The sequence below is a fragment of the Balaenoptera physalus genome (assembly GCF_965194825.1).
Source record: "Balaenoptera physalus genome assembly, chromosome: 16".
In the NCBI taxonomy this organism is placed as follows: Eukaryota; Metazoa; Chordata; class Mammalia; order Artiodactyla; family Balaenopteridae; genus Balaenoptera; species Balaenoptera physalus.
In genome coordinates this window covers 25,586,947-25,608,843 of record NC_138898.1, presented here as the reverse complement: position 1 = coordinate 25,608,843, position 21,897 = coordinate 25,586,947, and the positions used below count along the sequence as shown (strand labels likewise).

At 39.4% G+C, this 21,897-nt stretch overlaps 1 protein-coding gene across 7 annotated transcripts in view; it reads left to right on the top strand.

The window, feature by feature from the left end:
- CBFA2T2 (CBFA2/RUNX1 partner transcriptional co-repressor 2) overlaps nucleotides 1-21,897 on the top strand; it is a 181,425-nt gene that overhangs the window by 151,268 nt on the left and 8,260 nt on the right. For 5 of the 7 annotated variants that reach the window (XM_082432177.1, XM_082432173.1, XM_082432175.1 and 2 more), the window contains 6 exons: nucleotides 2,795-2,976; nucleotides 3,880-4,133; nucleotides 7,005-7,090; nucleotides 8,029-8,224; nucleotides 18,009-18,077; nucleotides 20,976-21,166. In XM_082432177.1, coding sequence (XP_082288303.1) covers nucleotides 2,795-2,976; nucleotides 3,880-4,133; nucleotides 7,005-7,090; nucleotides 8,029-8,224; nucleotides 18,009-18,077; nucleotides 20,976-21,166 — 978 coding nt within the window. The remainder of the gene's footprint in view (nucleotides 1-2,794; nucleotides 2,977-3,879; nucleotides 4,134-7,004; nucleotides 7,091-8,028; nucleotides 8,225-18,008; nucleotides 18,078-20,975; nucleotides 21,167-21,897) is intronic. The other 2 variants (XM_082432174.1, XM_082432172.1) reach the window with 1 other exon arrangement.

Sequence of the window (21,897 nt, the reverse complement as noted above, 5' to 3'; positions counted from 1 at the left end):
TAGACAGAAATAGCAGGTAGGTGGTATTACTGCATGCTATCAGGAGACATAGATGTTAATTTGTCTCATAACTGGTGGTGTGGACTTTGATCAGTTGGTAAAGGTGGTGTCCACCATGCTTTCCCACTGTAAAGTTACTATTTTTCCCATTAAACAATTTTTAAAAACAGGTAACATTATGACTCATACAGATTTTAAAAAATGAACCTGTGTCATAGATTTTATTTAATTCATTATTAATGAGGGAATCTGTAAGGTGTTATACCTGTTCAGGGGAGAAGCCAAAGAACAGACATTATAGGTCAGGATTATTGATAAGAATATGCAAACAAAAGTAAATCTTCTGCAGTGGGCAAGGGAAGTCTCTAGAACCTCTATGCATGTAATTTTATGCATGTTCATAGACAAGTTTTTTGCTTTGCAACCGGTTATGTGTAAGTTGCAGTCCTATAAAATAGGTCAAAGGCAATGAATGACTAGAGTCAGATAACAATGTATTCTAGACCAGGCATAGTCTGTAAACTTATGACCCGTATCCAGCCCACCACGTTGTTTTGCAAAGCCCTGGAGATGAACATTTGTAATCGATTTGGTAATTTGGAACACTAACGTTGAACCCCAAATAAGCTAAAAATGTTATCCTCAATCCCTCCCTATCAAATGAATTCTATTCTTTTCATTAGTAGTAGACTATACAAAAAAAATGAGCTCAATTTTTTTATATTTTGACTTTTTAAAAAAATTTATTAATTTATTAATTTATTTATTTTTGGCTGCGTTGGGTCTTCGTTGCCACGCGCGGGCTTTCTCTGGTTTCAGCGAGCGGGGGCTATGCTTCGTTGCGGTGCGGGGGCTTCTCTTGTTGCGGGGCATGGGCTCTAGGTGTGCGGGCTTCAATAGTTGTGGCATGCGGGCTCAGTAGTTGTAGTTTGCGGGCTCAGTAGTTGTAGTTTGTGGGCTCTAGAGCACAGGCTCAGTAGTTGTGGCACACGGGCTTAGTTGCTCCACGGCATGTGGGATCTTCCCGGACCAGGGCTTGAACCCGTGTCCCCTGTGTTGGCAGGCGGATTCTTAACCACTCTGCCACCAGGGAAGTCCCTGTATTTTGACTTTTGTCAGTACAGTATTTGTAGAAATTGGTTTTCTTCTTTTATATGAGTACTCACATAATATCTTCAGTTTTGTCTTGACAAAATAAATATGCCCCCTTTACCTTCTTTTACTTTACCTTTATTTCCTAAGAAAGTGTAATGCATCAAAAAGATGGGTCATCTTAACTGAAATACTGATTCTGGTTTTTTAAAACTTTTAAAATTAGAGCGTTATAGACATGCAGGAAAATGCATAGGTCTCAGTGCACAGCCTGTGTTGGGCTCTGTTCTGATGGCATTGACACCTTGGCCTCTCAGAGCAGTCTGTGGTGCCTTTTTCAGCCTTGAAACAGCTGTGTGTTCTATCTTGGTCCCTTTTCTGTGCATCAGAGCCAGTAGATAATTATTTCCCCCAAGACTCCAGAATCAGAGAGATTTGGGAAATTTGTGTTAATAGGAAAATGATTAGCATATTTAAAAATTCATCAGAGGACACATGTCACAAATGTAAAGATCTGACATGATTATTTTTTCAATTAAGTTTTTACGGTTGCTACAAGATTGAGGTTATAGAACAGACTTAAAAGTGTTTTATATCATCAAATTCTCTATTCTTAACTCTCGTTATTTTGGAAAACAGCACGAGGTAGGTTGTTCTGGCAGCTTTTTGGCTAGCATTTGGGTTTTTGTCAATTTATTTCTGCTTTAAAACAGTCACTAATTATGGTGCCTGCTAAATTAACTGTTGGTAAAGGGATGACTACTTGCATGTATTAAACTCTGCTTTTACTTTCTCATCTGTTTCCCTTGGGATAAAGACTTATTGTGGGCTCAGTCTGAGTTGTTTTTAAATTTGGGGGGAAATATAATTTTTTTAGTAAATATGGGGAAAGTATATTTTAAATATGAAGGACTTAACAGTTAATTTTAAAGATGCACAGGGTTTTTTGTATGATTTGTCTTGTTAGAGGTTTAAGTTTGAGGAGAAAGAAAAATAATCAGTACGTAAATAATTATCCTTTTACAAAATAAGGAAACATGCTCAGTGGTGCACCACAATAAGAAATATTAGATTCTGCCCACGGGTTACCTGTGTATACTCAGATCCTAGACTAGTCTAAGGTTTGTTGCCTTCATTTCCATCACTCCTGTTACTTTTTTCAAAACCCCATGTTCCAACTAAGCCAGAATAGTCACTGTTTCTGGAATTCCATGGCAGCTGTAATAGAGAACAGGAAGGCAAGGTTGACTAGTGCTATCAGAAATGGCTTAGATTCACAAGAGAGAAACCTGGACTTAAAATGATAAAGGAAAGACTGAATTCCTCCTACTCCCATGTAGGCATTACTAATTCACTAACTAACTGAAGTCTTCAAAAATGTTTAAGTTTTTAAATCATTATGTTCAACAAAGCTTTATTGAGCTTTGACTCTGTACTAGGCCACAAAGGTAATAAAGCATAGTTTCTTCCTTAAGGGGATTTACATCTTGTGGGGACAAGAGACAAGTTAACAGTAATTCAAGTTCAGTATAGTGGATGTCACTTTATTCAGAGGGGGGCATATGAAAATTAGAATGACAAACAGTGAAGGGCTTTTGTTTTGTGTCATCTTGTTTGTGAAAGCCTTTTGAGGTGCTGAGCCCTGTGTATAGGGCCCAACACTGGGAAAACTGCCTTCCAGCCCCTACCTCTTCTTTTCAAGGCGAACCTGCCTCTGCTGCAGCGAGAACTGCTGCACTGTGCTCGGGCCGCCAAGCAGACACCATCCCAGTACCTGGCTCAGCATGAACACCTTCTGCTCAACACAAGTATTGCATCCCCTGCTGACTCTTCTGAGCTGCTCATGGAAGTGCATGGAAATGGAAAGAGGCCCAGTCCAGAGAGGTGAGCAGAGAAGAGCTTTGTCATCCTTGCTTTTCTGGAACCACTCTGAGCTTTCCCTTTACTTGTGAAAGAAAAACAACTTGATTACTGTGGTGATATGTAGGGATGGACTCTTAGTTTTGCTTTGTCCCAACATCAGGTGGCAATATGCTTCTCAACTCTTTAGATGACTCTGTATACCCCTGCTGATAAATTCTACTTTTGAGCATTCTGTGGGTCCACTGCTCCAGAACCATGAGAAATATAATCTGTTCAAGGCATTTTTTTCTGATACGTGAAGTCTTGTAAAAGTATAACAGTTAATGAATCAGCTTTACTTTGAAGATTGAAATTATATTAATATAATTTATCCTGGAAATTTATGTATGAGTATCTACTGCTATTTTCTATGGTTTGTCAAGGAAGCAACATTTTAATAACAGTGGAAAATTTGTTACAATTGAAGCAAATGACTAAAAACCCTACCAGTTCACAAGCGTATTAATTATGTGAGCCTTTTTTCTCCCATATAGAGAATTGTCTCTTTCCAGTACTGACCTCCAGAGTGGCAAATTTGACCTTGAAACATTTCTAAATATAGTTGAACCCATAATCCTCCATAGTCCTATCACATAAGAAAATGCTGTCATCTTAGTTTCTCCTTTGCTTCATGAGGTTGAGATGTTTCTGCTTGGTTATGGATAGATTTGACCTCTCTTTTCATGCCGGGATAAATCAGTAATTTCCATTATCTGCCTGGCCCCTGAAGACATTTCAGTTCATGCCTCATCTCAAACCTTTTCTTATCATCTTCCTGTTTGTGAAAGTGCATAGCACAATACATAGCACAAAGTAGGTGCTCGGGCAGTGTTTGCATGAACACTTGTTGACAGGCTCAGACATGTACTTCCCATTCTTCTACAGGCGGGAAGAGAGCAGTTTTGAAAGAGATACAATTCCTCCTGAGCCTCCTGCCAAGAGAGTGTGTACCATTAGCCCTGCTCCCCGGCACAGTCCTGCCCTTACTGTGCCCCTCATGAATCCTGGGGGCCAGTTCCATCCTACTCCTCCACCTCTTCAGCACTATACCTTAGAAGATATTGCAACTTCCCACCTATATCGTGAACCCAACAAGATGCTAGAACATCGAGAAGTTCGTGATAGACACCACAATCTTAGTAAGTGGCATAAGCAGCATGGTAATGATTTAAATTCAGATTGAATCCATGGGTTTCTTTCCTGCTCAGTGATAAAGCAAAATACTATCATCATTGCTTTTTTCCACTGATAAGCTAAAACAATATTATACATAAAAAAGAATGTTAGAGTTATAGTATTCTCATTTGAAATTGATCTCAATTCATACCTTGTTGCTGTTATCATTATATGATAGAAGTAGGCTAAACATATTTTCGGAAATACACAATGAAGCATTTAAGAATAAAGGGATATTACTTATTCTGATATGGTTCAGAAGAAAAATAGAGAATGACAAAGCGAATGAGGTAAAAATATTCACGTTTAGGAAATCTGGGTGAAGGGTGTGTGAGAATTCTTTATTCTTGCAACATTTCTGTAAGTCTGAGTTTATTTCAGAATAAAATGTTTTTAAAATTAAACAAGAAAGTTGTAAAACATGTGGTCTTAAGAGGTGAAAGTGCAGAGACATTTAGGTCAGAGGTAAGGCATACCTAAATTTAAATCTTGGCTCTGCATTCTAACTAGCTCTGTGATCTTATGCAAGTTGCTTAGGCTCTCTGTGCCTCAGATTACACATATCTAAAATGGAGAAGGACTTCCCTGGTGGCACAGTGGTTGAGAATCCACCTGCCAATGCAGGGGACACGGGTTCGATCCCTGGGCCGGGAAGATCCCACATGCCGCGGAGCAACTAAGCTGTGTGCCACAACTACTGAGCCTGCGCTTTAGAGCCCGCAAGCCACAACTGCTGAGCCCATGCACTGCAACTACTGAAGTCTGTGCGCCTAGAGCCCATGCTCCGCAACAAGAGAAGCCACCGCGATGAGAAGTGTGTGCGCTGCAACAAAGAGTAGCCTCTGCTCGCCACAACTAGAGAAAGCCAGCACACAGAAATGAAGACCCAACGCAGCCAAAAAAACCCAAAAAATTTATAAAAAAAAATAAAATGGAGAGAACACCACCTCCTGTGCTGGGTAATTGTCACATTTGGACTGCCTGGCATATGCATCCTCAGTAACCATTAAATTTAAGAAAAAACAAAAAGGCCCCTAGCAGACTTCACCCAAGATCAGTTTTGAACAAAGCTCCTTGTCAAAACTCAAATAAGTTTACTGTAGAAGGTTCTTTGTAGTTTAACTGCTGGGATATGTCAGAGCAGAGAACCAAAGGGCTGCTAGTTTCCAGAATTGGCCCTGCATTTCCATCTGTGGGTTGCCCTGTGGAGTAAAAAGTTGCAAAACATTTGCCTGTCCCCCCTTCTGACTTAGACTCACTAGCATCTTTCAGAGGCTCGGACCACAGTAGGGCCCTGGCTTCATGCAGTAGTAGCTGAATGGTGTGGGCCACGACAGCAGTGGTGTTCTCAGCTGCCAACATTTACTGAGTCTTAAGTACTTAGATTGTGGTATATGTACATTATCTCTTTTAATCCTCACACATAGGATTCCATGGAGTTTATGCCTTTTTATACATGATGACAGAACTATGGCCAGAATCACATAGCTAGAAAGTGTCAGAGACAAGATTCTGACCCCAGTTTTCTGATGCCGAGAGCTTGGGTACATTCCCAGTGTGCTATGATGGCTCCCTTAGCAGCTGTCCTGTATGGTTTTTATGTTAAAAATTCGCCTTCCTATTGATTTCTTCTATATTCATACACATTTTTTGCCAGTTGAATTTGTTACTTTCTAAGAGAAGTATGCTAAAAACTAGCTAGAACTGCATTTTGGTCAGATTTTCCTTGTATTTCTAACAGTTTTAGAAAAAGGTTTTTTCATCTTGAAGTGTTCTACTTGAAAGACCTTTAATCCTCTACCTTGAAGGTTTATTTTACAGTCAATCATTTGCTTTCCAGGCTGGTTATAGATTCCTTAATTTTCCCTAGTCCTCTTTTGAAAATGTATGCCCTAGTACAGTAGTTCTTACCAAATCATTTCCCACCCCCCACTTTTAAACAAATAAACTGTAACACTCCCCCAATTTACTCTCCTAAAATGAAATTTATGGATACTATAGCCTACCTTAGTCCCATAATTTTAGGATCAATATTCTAAAGTATAATACATAAGAAAGTATTTTATAATATATTAGTGCTCAGGCATGACTACACAAGAAGATATGATGAAATAAGCAGATGGTTGCACAAATACAGAATCACTATGAATACAACAGCTATAAATTCAGACTGATATCAGGTGTGTTACATTGACAGTTCAGATACTATGAGCAGTGTTGCCATGTGTGACATGATTTTCAAAGTAGTGGATAATTCAGTATATCCTTGATTCACACAGTCATTGCATTCATGCAAATTTCAGTAACGTATATCAAAAACCATGCAAAAAATTATACCTTGGTTAATACTAAGTTGTTTCCAAGTACTTGTACAGCACCAGCTCTGTTTGTGGTGGTTAAGCACTTGCATTGTGCCACAACCTTACCAACATTTAGTATGATTGACAATTTAATATTTTCCAATATATAGATGTGGAACCATCTTAGTGAAGATTTTATTTACCCTGTGTGACTACGTATAAGTTTGAATGTCTTTTTATATGTTTATGGATCATCTGTACTTTTTTGTCTGGGGCATACCTATTTATTTATTTCTCTTACCTGTTTTTCTTTTGGGCTATTTGTCTTTCATAATTGATTTGTAGGAGTTTTTTAATACATTCTGAATAGTGATTTCTTGTTGGTTTTATGTCATTTTGTGGTTTTATATCATTGTGAGTCATTGGCCTTAATAGTGTGCTCATAGTTGGTATGAATGTATTTGTATTTACTTGGTAGAATTCTGTTTACTGTATTCTTACCTCTATCTTCAAATTTAATCTAATTTCTAATAGGTCTAAATGGAGGCTATCAAGATGAGTTGGTAGACCACCGTTTGACAGAAAGGGAATGGGCTGATGAATGGAAACATCTTGATCATGTAAGAATCTTACAGTGTATAGTTTTCCTAACTACTTGTTACTTTTAATTCTTAATGTTACTGAGAGTAAGAGTGTGTATGCTTGAAGTGAACTAACCAGAGCTACGGTGTCTTTGCAATAAAAGCTGATTTATCTACTACTGCCCCAGCTAGAGAGCTAAGAGTAACTCCCAAATCTTTGTACTGGGGTGATCACTTGAGGTCATAACCAAGTGAAACCATGCAGTATAATGGTTAAAAACATAGGCTTATGAGTTTTAGGACCCAGCTTTGCCACTTCTACCTCTGTGATGGGCAGGTTCTTTCACCATTTTTAGCCTCAACTTTTATATCTTAAAAACAATAATACTATATTATTTGAATTCATGGGGGTTGTAATGATATGCAAGGTGCTTATCACAGGGCCTGGTATAATAAATGGAGTGTTAAATAAATGGCGCTTCTCCAAATACAAATGAGAATTAGTACACTGGCACAGAATGTAAACTCTGCCCCATTGGAAAAGAGAGTTTCCTCTCTCACTAAAAAGGGAAGAGAAGATGTAATACCTGCTTGAAATATACATACAGTAGCTTTTCCTTCCTGAGTGATGTTCTCTCTGAACGTAATTCTCTGATTGCATTCTTATGTAAATCTCCTGCTTTAGGCAGAGATATAATGTGTTTTCACCATACTCTTTAAAGAACCATATTGTGATGAAACTGGCTGCTTCAACCATGATGAATCCAAAAAGTATTATTTTGAAATCTTAAAAATTGTGTGTATATATTTAAAGAGAAATAATAAGAAAGGCTTTCAAATATAAACTTGATATTGCTAAATCTGTAAGCTTCTTAAAACTTTATTCTTTATATTTTGTTTACCTGTCCTTGATTTTCAATGTTGATTGTATGAATGTCCTCATCCCATGGCTCTGCCTGACTTCTTTCCTGGCTCAGGCCCTGAACTGCATTATGGAAATGGTAGAGAAAACAAGACGCTCCATGGCAGTCCTGAGGCGCTGTCAGGAATCAGATCGTGAAGAACTCAACTACTGGAAAAGACGGTACAATGAAAACACAGAGATGAGGAAAACAGGGAGTGAGTTGGTCTCCAGGCAGCACAGTCCTGGGAGCGCAGATTCTCTCAGCAATGGTAAGGGGAGAATCACTTCAGTTGACAAGGGAGGCTTTTTATATATCTTTGTTGTTGTTGTTGTTGTTTATTTTTGAGACTTTTTATATTTTACTTTAAAAGGAAGATGGTACTAGATTGTGGAATTAGAAAGACCTTGGTAATTATAAAAAATATGTCAAGGACTCAGTATTTGGCATGTTCAAGAAATACTCTCTTCCCCACATAGAATGAGAATGTTTGTCATTTGGTTCTGTTTTCAACTCTATACTGTATATAAGTGCTGAGTGATGATCAAAGAATGTTTGGATGTTAAATTCAGCCTGGCTGAATGTACTTGGGACTCTCATGTACATCACATTCATTCCTCACGGTAGCCCTAAAAAGCTTCACCTCAGCTTCCATCCCCCTTTCCCCATTCCCTATCTAGAAAATTACCATTTATTAACCTCTGCCTGGACAAAAAAATGAAAAGTTTTACTGTACCAAGCTGGATTGTGCCTTCCTGCCTTTTCCCACCCTGAAGCAGCAGAGATATGAACAATTGTTGAGCTCTCAATCCAGGATACATCCAGGACACATCCAGGACACCACAGCTATTCCTCCAAAAATGTTCCCTCACATTGACCTAGTAACTGAAAAGGCACCCTATCCAAAGGCATGGCTACATGAGGGGCCACCTGTGATCAGACTCTTTCCCCACCCACCCACTTCAAGCTCCCAGTTTTCCCCAGGGAGAATGACTCCTCTTATGGCAAACCTAGCATATTCCACAGAAGACAGCCATTAGTCTCAAAAAGACTACCAAAAAAATTGAGGCAAAGACATTGGTAACTAAGGGATTGCTCTCCCCCACCCTACCCACAGAGGTGACTCTTGAGCCAACCATAGATTAGCAACATTGTGCGGAATATCCAGCACAGCAGGACATCAAATACTTACAGTACAATTCTTTTAAAAGGAGCCTCAAGCTAATTCTCAGGTATCTCTCACCATCTGAACCTTCACAAATACTCCCTGTCACAGCTCACAGAAACTTACTTACCCTAACTTCACCACCCGAATCACAAACCTTCCATCGAAGCTCTGCAAGTGAGGGTGTAGAGTGCAGAGTGAGCGTGGTCCTGAGTCGGCTCTTCTCCAGCCAGAACTGCAGGTCTTGCTGGTGTTGTTTAGAAACACTGCTTTGCATTGAGGGTTTAGCTAGGGTGACTATGGCTATCGTCCTGTCGTAACTATTACCAGCACATCTCTTACTCTCGAAAATGAGGACAACTGGGATGATAAATTATATTGTCACTACAGGTTTACCTCTTCGTGGATCCTAGGGTTTCCTCCTCTCAGGTTTCTCAGGGCACTGTCAATCTGTCTGACTTAAACAGTATCTTTCAGTATCTTTATTTATGCATATTATACATATTTAGTATTTTTATTTCATTGTTTATTTCTCTTATAGTACGTTTGTTGCATGCATTGTAGAAGGAAATCATAATATCCTAAACAAGTGAGCTACTCAGTGTGGACCAAAACCACTCCAAAAACTACTTGTTACTGGTCTGTGATGATATGAGGAGCTTGCACAGGATGGATCAGGCACCGCTTGCTTCACTCTAGGAAGAGACTGCTACACTAAGCAGCTCACTTAGAGACGTCGTTGTTTTGCTTGCATTCTGCATAAGCTCCTTATCTCTTCAGGGACTAATAACGGTTTGCAGACCAGCACTTTGAGCAGCACTGTCTGTACTGGGCAGTGTTTGGGGGCGTAGCACACAAACATACTCACCAGTGACTTTTCAGTAGTTAGATAAGTAGTGTTTTAAATGTTTGACGTTATATAGAAACCTCTGGTGGATTGTTATTTAAGTATTTAATATTTATGTGTTTTGGTGATTTAGAGAGAACTTGAATGGACTTTGGATGACATTATTATTTTCCCCATTTAAAATAATGGAATGTAGGTTTCCTCTGTCTGAAAATTTGTGGTTCACAATATTTTCAGGAACAGATTTTGGTCAGGGATGCATGAAAGGAAAGTATTTTGGTATTTTATTTAAGGACACATAAATAAGTATGAAAACAATAAGGAAAAACAAGAAAATGATTATCACAGAATTCCAGAGAATAGTTTCCTCTGGGTATGTGGCATGGAGGATGTTGATGATGTAGAGTGCAGAGTGAGCTCTAATCATCTTTATCAGCTATTAGGACAGGATTACAAGTCCAGCTGGCATTATTTAAACATTACTATGGCTTACACTACTCACTTCTTGGGGATTTGGGGTTGCCAAAAGTGTTTTCTATCTTAATCTGGAGGTTTTTGTGTTTTCACTTTATAATTTTTCATTAAATTGTACATTAGTATTTTTATGAACTTGTTAGCATCTAATATTTTGCAATTAAAGTTTTGTTTTTTTTTAAAAAAGGAAAGAAACTGACTCAGCTATCGGTTTTCCCCAGTTTTTCCTGAGAATGAGAGTCACCTGGGTGTTTATTAGAAATACACATTCTAGACCTTTCCCTGGAGATTATGATTCAAGGACCCAGGAATCTGAATATATATATATATATATATATATATATATATATATATATGTTTAATGAGTCCAATAATCAGGCAATTTTGGGAAAGCTGCCTGCAATTAAGTCCACAGTCCAGGGGGCTTTCATGGAGCTTTTTAGTGGCTTGCATTCGTATGACCAAACTCTAGAGGTAAGCCTCTAATAAAGGTGGAGACCAAAATCAAGAAACAGAAATGTGAGTTAACTGCAGCTTCTCAGAGAAAGGAAAACTTAAAAAAATATGTTGTTAAAAAAAAAAAATGTTGTTAATATCCATAGAGAGAAAAAGATTTTAAAAAACCTAGAGGATCCATCAAACTCATATCCAAATCATGAGTTTCAGAAACAGTGAACAGAAAGGAAAAATAAAATAGTTACTGAAATTCTTTTTAAATTTTACCCAGAACTGAAAGACAGCATTCCAGCTTGAACCAGTCTATCAAGTAAACAACACAGTGGAAGAAACAGATTTACCAATTAGCATCATTGAAAGCTGGAAGACAATGAAAGGAAAATTATTTTAACCTAGAATTCTGTATGCAACCAAAACAATTGTTAGATTAATAACCCACAATTTAAGGGGAAAAAAAATGCACCTCCCATCTACCTTTATCATGGTGTTTACCACATTTGGGTACGATGTGCCCCAACACAGGGAAGTAACCATAAAGTGGAGAAAACATGGAATTGATAAAACAGGATGCAACCGAGAAAGAGAGGAATGGAATCCCTGGGATATTTGGGAGGGTCCCAAACAACAATGGGACATTCCAGGCTGAAACAGTCCAGAAAGCAGCCAGTTCAGACCGGAATAGCCCATCAGCTTGCTGGAGATTTTTTCTAGAAAGGGAAATTTATAAAATATTTACACCACAGGATGAGAATTTGAGATTGAGTTAGAAATAATTACATAAGAAACTTAGCACATGAATAAATCAGTTATTAGCTCTAAGAAAAACAAAAACTTGTTCAGGAAGATAAAAAGATTCATAGAGGGACTTCCCTGGTGGCGCAGTTGTTAAGAATCCTCCTGCCAATGCAGGGGACATGGGTTCGAGCCCTGGTCTGGGAAGATCCCACATGCTGCGGAGCAACTAAGCCCGTGCGCCACTATTACTGAGCCTGCGCTCTAGAGCCTGTGCGCCACAACTACTGGAGCCCACGTGCCACAACTACTGAAGCTGATGCGCCTAGAGCCTGTGCTCAGCACCAAGAGAAGCCACCGCAATGAGAAGCCTGCCCACTGTAACGAAGAGTAGCCCCCACTTGCTGCAACTAGAGAGAAAGCCCGCGCACAGCAACGAAGACCCAACACAGCCAAAAATAAATAAATAAATAAAATTTATAAAAACAAAAAAGATTCATAGAATATGAACCACATGACTCAGCTGTGATTAGCATTTACCTTGAGTACTGTAAATGTTGACTATTGATGTAACAGAATTTGAGTATATCTCCGTTTGGGGGAGGGGGAGGAGAAGGAATTGTTATTGTGTCTGGTGGGCTGGGGGGAGGTTAAAAGAGAATGAATTCTTTCCTTCTGAAATGGCTAATCAGTCAATAATGCCTGCAACTTGAAAGATCAAGATATACCAATATCGGAAGAATCAACTAAAAAGGACACTTTACCATTGTTACAACAGAAAATATATATATGACCTACAGAGAGGTGACGCTCCTAGTGTGGTTTGGGAGACCTTAACCATGAACACTGGGTTCTAAGCCAGGCACTTTTCTTCAGTAGTTAGCCCTGGATACCCCCTTAGAACCCATCTAAGGACCTTTGGAAAACTCCTGATGCCCTGGCCCCACCTCCAGAGATTCTGATTTAATTTGTCTGAGATGGGACCTGGTCTCCAAGAGCTGAGAACCATTCCTTTATGTCCATTATCACTTAATTCTCAGAGCAACCTCATGAGGTAGCTATCTTTTTCTTTTCCTTTCTTTCTTTCTTTCTTTTCTTTCTTTCTTTTCTTCCTTCCTTCCTTCCTTCTATCCTTCCGTCAAACTGTATGGCTCATTGTAGAAAATACAGAAACATAAAGAATTTACTAGTTTATCATCCCACTGAAGAGTTTTGGGATGTGTCTGAGAATTCTGGATTACAATTTTGTATTGATTCTTTGAAAACATAACTTCATATTAAGCATGTTTCTCACATCATTGAGGATTTTATGAATATAATTTTAATGACTATACTATAGTATTCCACCATGGAAATAAGCTATAATTTCCTTAAGCCATTCCTATTGTTGAACATTAAGGTTTTTTGCTTGTTGTTTCTTTTTCAGTGAATAATGCAATATTTAAAATCTTTATATGTAGGGATTTTTTCTTTAGGATATATCCTTAGTAAAATTAATGGGTTGTGGATACAGACATTTGTGTTCATTTGATCTTGTTTTATTTTGATGGATGGGATAGCTAATATGGGGTCAAATCTATCATTTCCTTTATGGTTTTCCTTGACCTTGATCCCTACCCAAGGCACAATAAATTTCATCTATATTATATTCAAGTTTTATGTGTTTGCATGTTAGCTATCCAACTTTTAATTCTCCAGATAGTTTAAGTTTTCCTACCATCAGTTGATACCCATCCTCTATCTATTAAAATGAAGTAATTATCAGATGCTAATTTGGTTAAATACTTCAATCTATTTCCTTCATTGATCTTTCTGACTATATTAGTTATCACTTTTAGTAATAATAGCTTATGTGGGCTCTTACTATGTTCCAGCCAGTGCTAATAAGCCTTTTACCTGTGTTTTCAAAACTGCCTATTGAGATATAGGAACTACCATTAGATTTATTTACAGATGGCAAAACTGAGGCTTACATAAGTTAGAAACTTGGCCAAAGTAGTCCTACAGCTATTATGTCAAGATTGTAAGTAGGGGACTTCCCTGGTGGCGCAGTGGTTAAGAATCTGCCTGCCAGTGCAGGGGGCATGGGTTCAAGCCCTGGTCCGGAAGGATCCCACAAGCCATGGAGCAACTGAGCCCGTGTGCCACAACTATTGAGCCTGCGCTCTAGAGCCCACGAGCCACAACAACTGAGCCCACACACCGCAACTACTGAAGCCCATGTGCCCTAGAGCCTGTGCGCTGCAACTACTGAGCCCGCATGCTGCAACTACTGAAGCCCGTGCCTCGCAACAAGAGAAGCCACCACAACGAGAAGCCCGCGCACTGCAATGAAGAGTTAGCCCCCGCTCACCGCAACTAGAGAAAGCCCGTGTGCAGCAACGAAGACCCAATGCAGCCAGAAAATAATAATAATAATAAATTTTTAAAATAAATTAATTCACTTAAAAAAGAAAGATTGTAAGTAGGACATTCTATTCCAGAACCAGCACACAATCTTAGTGATTATGATAGCTTCCCAATATAATATCAAACTTATTATTATAGCTTCAGAATGTGTTTTAATATCTGGTAATGTTATATCCACTTCATTTTCTTGGGTGTTTTAATTTCTTTATTCTTTAAATGGAATTTTAAAAAATGAACTGCATTGCAAAAATGTCCAGCATTACGGAAACATATAGATTGTGAAAAATCTTATCCCCACCCACTTTTTCTCTCCTCTCTTGGGCTCACTTATTAGCAAATTAGTGTGTTCTTAAGGAATTTTCTATGCCTATACTTAAAGATAACTTTTCTCAATTTTTGGTTTTGAAGTTTTTCAAACGCAAAGAAATATTAAAAGAGCAGCACAGTGACCAATGATGTGCCCCATACCTAGATTCACCAGTTTTTCACATTTGCTTTCTCTCTTTATAGATGGGTAGATAGGTAGGTACAGTCTGCCCTAAACCATTATGATACTCCTCCTTAAATGCTTCATTTTGTTTCTTCTAAGAACTAGAGCATTCTCTCACAGAAACACAGAACCATTAGTCCCCCACTTCTGATCCATATATTTGCATTCTCTGTCTGACCTTTGATTAATAGCCTCTGAAACTCTAGTTTTCTTAGTAAATGAGCTGAAAATTTTGGCTTCTGGAAATAACCATGAAAATGTCCCTAGTTTCCAGGCATGTCCTGACTAAGCCGAGAAGTTCCTTTAGGGTCATTTGCATCCTCCCCTCTTACATCTGTCAGAGAAAGAAAATACTGATGACTGGACAGATACAAAGTTGATGACTGAAATGAAGTGGCTTTTCCTCATTCGTCAAGGCTTCCCCATGTCCACACAAGTAAGCAAGTATTTCTTCTGTCATTTAACACCAATGACAGCTTACCTACACACTCAAACTCTTTTCCTTACAGGTTTTCCTTATTTAAGACTTAGTTGACATTGATGAACTACCTTCTCCTTAGCTTGTGTTACTTTGCCTCTTCTAGTCCTAGATTTTTCCTTGTATTTATTTTATGGATCTTGGGTTTCTAGGTATTTGACAGATGGCCACATGAGTCAGGAACTTACCTATGTGGAAAAGAGTTCATTTCTTCAGTTTTCTTGGCAGTGGTGTTAGCACTTCCTAGAGATCTCAGTCTCACAAAAAGTACTAATACTATCAAAATTTTAAGACATATGGGGTTCCCTTTTGGGGTGATGAAAATGTTCTGGAAATGATGGTTGTACAACATTATGAATGTACTAAATGTCACTGAATTATACACTTTAAAATGGTAAGTTTTATATGTATTTTACACAATTAAAAAAAAAAAAACTCGGGGCTTCCCTGGTGGTGCAGTGGTTGAGAATCTGCCTGCTAATACAGGGGACACGGGTTCGAGCCCTGGTCTGGGAAGATCCCACATGCCGCGGAGCAGCTAGGCCCGTGAGCCACAACTACTGAGCCTGTGCGTCTGGAGCCTGTGCTCTGCAACAAGACAGGCCGCGATAGTGAGGGGCCCGCTCACCGCGATGAAGAGTGGCCCCCGCTTGCCGCAGCTAGAGGAAGCCCTCGCACAGAAACGAAGACCCAACACAGCCAAATAAATAAATAAATAAATAAATAAATAATTAAAGGTGCTAATAATTAAAAAAAAAAAAAACTCATTATCCCCTCAGCTCTGGGGTGATACAGAAGTAGGTTCTCTGTGCTGATAGCTTTTGAAATAGGAGAGATTCCTTTCCTATCCAAGACCAGTTTGCAGCCAATTCTCAGGCATTCTTATAAGGACTAAAGTGCCTCTGGCAAACATTTCATGCCAGGCTGGCCTCCCTTGCCACACTGGGTGTTCCCCCTGGTTCCTCTTTGCACCATGGGTTGATGAGTGTTCAGAACATAAAATCTACTTTTCAGATTAACCTCAACAGGAGCATAAGAAAGTGAGTAAGTCTGCTAGCACTGACTCATTTAAAAAAAGTTTTAAAAAACTCAAATTACCTTAATTAGTTTTCATACTTTATAAAACAATGAAAACATTTCTTATAAAACATTATGTCTTATAATCACAATAGATATATATGTTAAAGTCACCCTCCACCCCATGCTTTTCGCAGCAACAGTGTATTTGAAATACACTGTTCCAGATCAGAGTATTTTATTTACTAGTTGCTTTTTTTTTTTTTTTTTAAAGTTTATAAGCATTTTAAAGGAAACTTCCTTAAATCACATATAAGGATTCAGAGTTGGCAAGAAACAAAGCCATATTCTGTGACCGATAGAAAGCAGTTGCCAGAGAGCTGAGCATGATGGATACAGTTAAATTGGATACAGACACAGCACATACACGCATGTATATGTGCATAAATATCGACTCTTACGTTTATACATTTGTTTTTAGGGAAGTACCTTAAAAATACCTACATGTTCATAGTGGGGAAGGACATAGAGATAAGTAAAAAGGAAGTGAGGCTTGGGCTTCCCTGGTGGCACAGTGGTTAAGAATCCGCCTGCCAATGCAGGGGACACAGGTTCGAGCTCTGGTCCAGGAAGATCCCACATGCCGTGGAGCAACTAAGCCCATGCGCCACACCTACTGAGCCTGCGCTCTAGAGCCCACGAGCCACAACTACTGAAGCCCACGCGCCTAGAGCCCGAGCCCCGCAACAAGAGAAGCCACCACAATGAGAAGTCCGCCCACTGCAATGAAGAGTAGCCTCCGCTCGCCGCAACTAGAGCAAGCCGCGTGCAGCAACAAAGACCCAATGCAGCCAAAAAATAAATAATAAATAAATAAATAAATTTATTTTTTTAAAAAAGTGAGGCTCACTTTTCATCTCACTACTTTGAAATACTACTAATATTTGAGGCACGCATGTGTTTTATTTTTTATTGAAATATAGTTGATTTACAATATATAAGTTTCAGGTATACAACATAGTGATTCACAGTTTTTAAAGTTATACTCCATTTATAGTTATTATAAAGTATTGGCTGTATTCCCTGTGTTGTACAATACATCCTTGTAGTTTATTTACTTTATACATAATAGTTTGTACTTTTTAATCCCCTACTCCTATTTTGCCCCTCCCCACCTTCCCTATCCCTACTGGTAACCATTAGTTTGTTCTTTATATCTGTGAGTCTGTTTCTTTTTGGTTATATTGACTAGTTTGTTTTATTTTTTAGATTCCACATATAAGTGATAACATACAGCATTTGTCTTTCTCTGACTTATTTCACTAAGCACAATACCATCCAGGTCCATCCACATTGTTGCAAATGGCAAAATTTCATCCTTTTTTATGGTTGAGTAGTATTCCTGTTTGTGTATGTATCACATCTTTATCCATTTATATGTTGATGGACACTTAGATTACTTCCATATCTAGGCTATTGTAAATACTGCTGCTATGAACATTGGGGTGCATGTATCTTTTCAAATTAGTGTATTCGTTTTCTTCAGATATATACCCAGGTGTAGAATAGCTGGATCATATGGTAGTTCTGTTTTTAGTTTTTTGAGCAACTGCCATACTGTTTCCTACAATGTCTGCACCAATTTACATTCCCACCAACAGTGTACGAGGGCTTCCTTTTCTCCACACCCTCACCAATGTTTGTTATTTGTGGTCTTTTTGATGACAGCCATTCTGACAGGTTTGAGGTGATATTCTGGTTTTGGTTTGCATTTCTCTGATGATTAGCAATGTTGAGCATCTAAAAATTAAGTGTACTGTTTATAATCTGATTTTATTCCTTGTCAGAACATTTTTTCCAGTAAATGAATGTATATGTTTGAATCTTTCTACGTGGTGAATGAGAGATCTGATAAGTTTTTCACAAAAGTAAAACATGTTAATTATAGACAGCTTCTGACCCTATGCTGTTTCTCTCTCTTCTGTAGATTCTCAGCGGGAATTCAACAGTAGGCCAGGAACAGGATATGTACCTGTGGAGTTTTGGAAAAAAACTGGTATGTCTGTCTGCTTATAGGTCACATGTGCTCACTAATTTATATGAGTGTAGAGCACATATTTGGGGGAAAGGTGGTTTTCTCATAACTTCCTCTTCAAAGAGCTCTAGGCTCCTGCCTCTCCCCCTGCAGCTTGGCCCACCTTCTGGACTGCCTGTCATGTTACTTGCTGATTAAGAATTTGGAATGACTCCCTACAATCCATCCAAGTCCTTATCACCCCCTTCTACTGGGAGGCGTTAAGTAACTGACTCTTCCTTCCCTATTTATATGCCCTGTTTCTGGGTGTATAGCTTAATTCATTTCTGCCTATTCTCGTCACTGTGTTCTCATGCTCCCACATTTGGTTCATTCTGCTCTTCCTTTCATCTTCACTGTCTCTAGCTGCATCACAACTGTTCTTGGTAGGTGTCATTTTCTACAAGAATAAGGGAGGGTAGGAACTGCTTGTTGTGTTAAGACAGGGGATTACACTAACCTCATATCCCTAATATTACCTTATCCAATACTAGCCTTCTTTTCCTTCTTGCCTCCCTTTCTCAGTGAAATTTTTGTAGTCCAATATACAGTTGGTTTTCTTTCTAAGATAAAATTTATTTCTACAAAAAAGTTAATACCCAGTTGATATCAAGACCATAATATAAACAGATGGACAAAAGATAGGAACACACACCTCATGAGAAAAACAAATTAACCATGTTGCAAAATGTTTATTCTCACTGACAATCAGGAAAGTACAAGGTAATGCAACCCTGACCAATTAGCCCCCAAAGTCTTTAACACCTAATTACTGACAAAATTTTAGAGGACCCTGTTAATGACACTAAATAATTCATCGGAGATTTATATATGAAATTACTGTGTTATCAACCATGAACACATGGAACTTTTGAAATCATTTCTCACTGGCATGCTTTTGAATCTTAAAAGGGAATGATCCAGGGACTTCCTTGGTGGTCCAGTGGTTAAGTTAAGCTTCTACTGCAGGGGGGGCACGGGTTCAATCCCGGGTTGGGGAATTAAGATCCTGCATGCCACACGGCACGGCCAAAAAAATAAAAATAAATTTAAAAAATAATAATAAAAGGGAATGATCCAGATTTAGACACGCAAATTGTTAAAAAGGCAGCAGTATGTAAAAAGACACTGTTTTTAGTGTATTCTTGGAGCAAGGGAGAGGCAACCCAGGAAATGCCCACATATCCATGAATGGTAATATGAATTTTATAGTGTGGCACCACAACAGAATATCATCTTACCATTAAAAATAATTTGGAAAACTACATAGCACCTCGGAAAAATCTTTGTAGTTGGAAATGGGGATGTGTATATTATACAACCAAGAAGTAGAATTGTGGGAAATGAAGATAGTAATTGTAAAGGTAGAGTGAAAAATTACCATGCACAAGATCTCTTTGGTAACTAGTGATTTTCTGCTTGAGAGGTAACCTTTGGTTAACTATGGTTAAGAGCCTAACTTTGGCGTGGGCCAGCTAAATTTGAGTGCTTGTTCTGTGACAGTGCCATCTGTGACCTTAGATGACCTTCAGCGAGGTAGATTTCCAAACTATGATTCTTACTGATTCATCTTTAAACTGAGAAGATAAAATACACTTAGGAGCATTTTTATGTTGGCTCAATAAGAGACACTCAACATCTACCTGGTAAATTAAAAGAGGTCTATGAAAGGTAGCTGTGGTGGGCCACAGTGGACCTACCTGCGTGGACACCAAGAGTTAAGGAGTGGTGTCAGTGTCTGATCAGCTCAGCATCATCCTTGACCTTTAGGGTGAAAACTTGCTTTTCTTGGCTGGAGCGATATGATGGAAAGTTCTAGGATGGCAACACTGTGTTTAGACCTCTTTTGAGCCTAGGCCCTGTGCAAGAGCCATGTGCAAGCAGTAAGGGAGTTTCCTTAGGCTTCTGAGTTGCCCAGTTTTGTGGACTCAGTAGGGAGGTCATTCACACTGGGACTTAGGACTGAGGCTCAAATGCATAGCATATGTCATTTGGAGTGTACATCCTATAAAACCAAGCAGGGTGGTGGTGCTGGGAGGAACTGATCAGGAATCAAGTGGGGTGATGGCAACTGGACAGGGCTTTGGAGGCCCAGGGCACCTAGCAGCCCAGAACTGTATCTTCAGGCAACATTTCTCTACTGAGTTCAGTCTCACATACCTAACTGCCTCCTGGTCATTTGTACCTGGATATACCTCAACCTTCTCACTTGCCTTCAACACCAGCATTTTGCTTACTATCTGTTTCATTGCATAGCAGTTCCATTCTTCGCCTTTACCTCCACCTCCAGACCCTTAGATGTACCAGCTTATTCTATCTCATCCCCTTTTCTGTGCCACTTGCTCCTGCCTAAATTCAGAGTCTCTTTTTATCAGCCGGATTATTGCCCCAACCTCTCAGTTGGTATCTCTGTCTTCAGTCTTTTGTCCGTGCATAGAACCCTTTAGGGTTTCACATTTTCTTTAGAAGAAGGGCCAAATTCCTTAGCGGGGAATGCAAGACTTTCTAAAAATTCATTTCCACCTACCATCTCAACCAAGACACATTTTCCTGATCCTCCTCTGCCACTTATAGAGCTGACCACTTTTCCCCTTGGAACTGTTGTGTCTTACACTGACATGTATCATGGCACCTCAGCCACCTTTATACTTGATCACAGTTGTGAGAATATGGATACATCTTAGTCACCGAGGTCTCCCCAGCCCCTAGCATGAATGGACAAGTGAGGATAAGAATAAAAGTGAATGCTATGTCATAAGTTCATCCCTGTGTATTTTTAGAAAAGTCATCTGGTTTCACCTCTGTCCCTTCTTAGAAACGATGTGGAGTGGGAGGGGAAAGATTTCTCGGCCAGTTGATTTTACTGTCACTTTCTTCTAGAAGAAGCTGTGAATAAGGTGAAAATTCAGGCCATGTCAGAAGTACAGAAAGCCGTTGCTGAGGCAGAGCAAAAAGCCTTTGAAGTGATTGCTACCGAGAGAGCTCGGATGGAGCAGACAATAGCGGATGTCAAACGGCAGGCCGCAGAGGACGCCTTTCTCGTCATTAACGAGCAAGAAGAGTCGACGGAGGTCAGAGCACTGTTGGGCTGCGGGCTGGGGCTGGGGCAGCTGGAGTGACCAAGCCCACTGCTTTCCTCTTAAGTGCTGGGTAGTAAGGGCCAACAGTCCGCTCTTGAGCTAGATGATTATGATTTTTATTCAGTACCAGAGAGGTTTGTTTCTCAATTATTATATTCTTGTATATTGGCTCATTATATTGGTTTAAGTTTTGAAAACTCACCCTAAAGACAGAGTTTGCGGACTTGCGTGACAGCAGTGACCACCACTGCCTGAGCGGGCCTGCTGTGTGCCAGATGCAGAGCGAAGTGTGTGTGTGGTCTTTGTGGTCCTCACAGTGACCCTGTGAGGCGTGGGTGTTGTTGGAGTCCAGATTTACAAATGAGACTGGGGCTCAGGGAATTTGACGTAATCCCACATCGCTGAAGCCAGAGTAGGAGAAAGGAGGTGCAGGGTCCTGTAGCATCCGATCTGTTTACAAAAAGAATAGTCCTTTCATGGATTGAAGTGACAGATCGGGCAGGCCTGCCTGACTGCCTAGGGCCCCAGAGGACACTCTTGTACCATAATGAGGACAACAAACTGAAAAGAAAAGGCATGTGACAAAAACATCATAACAGTCCTTTCGAATGTAATGAGCTTTTTCTGTAACTTTCATTTTAGTCACTTTTCAGCTTTAAGACAAACTTTAAGTCCTGAAACAAGCCTGTTTCTGTAAGTAGGTAGAGCCCATCTAGTCTTTG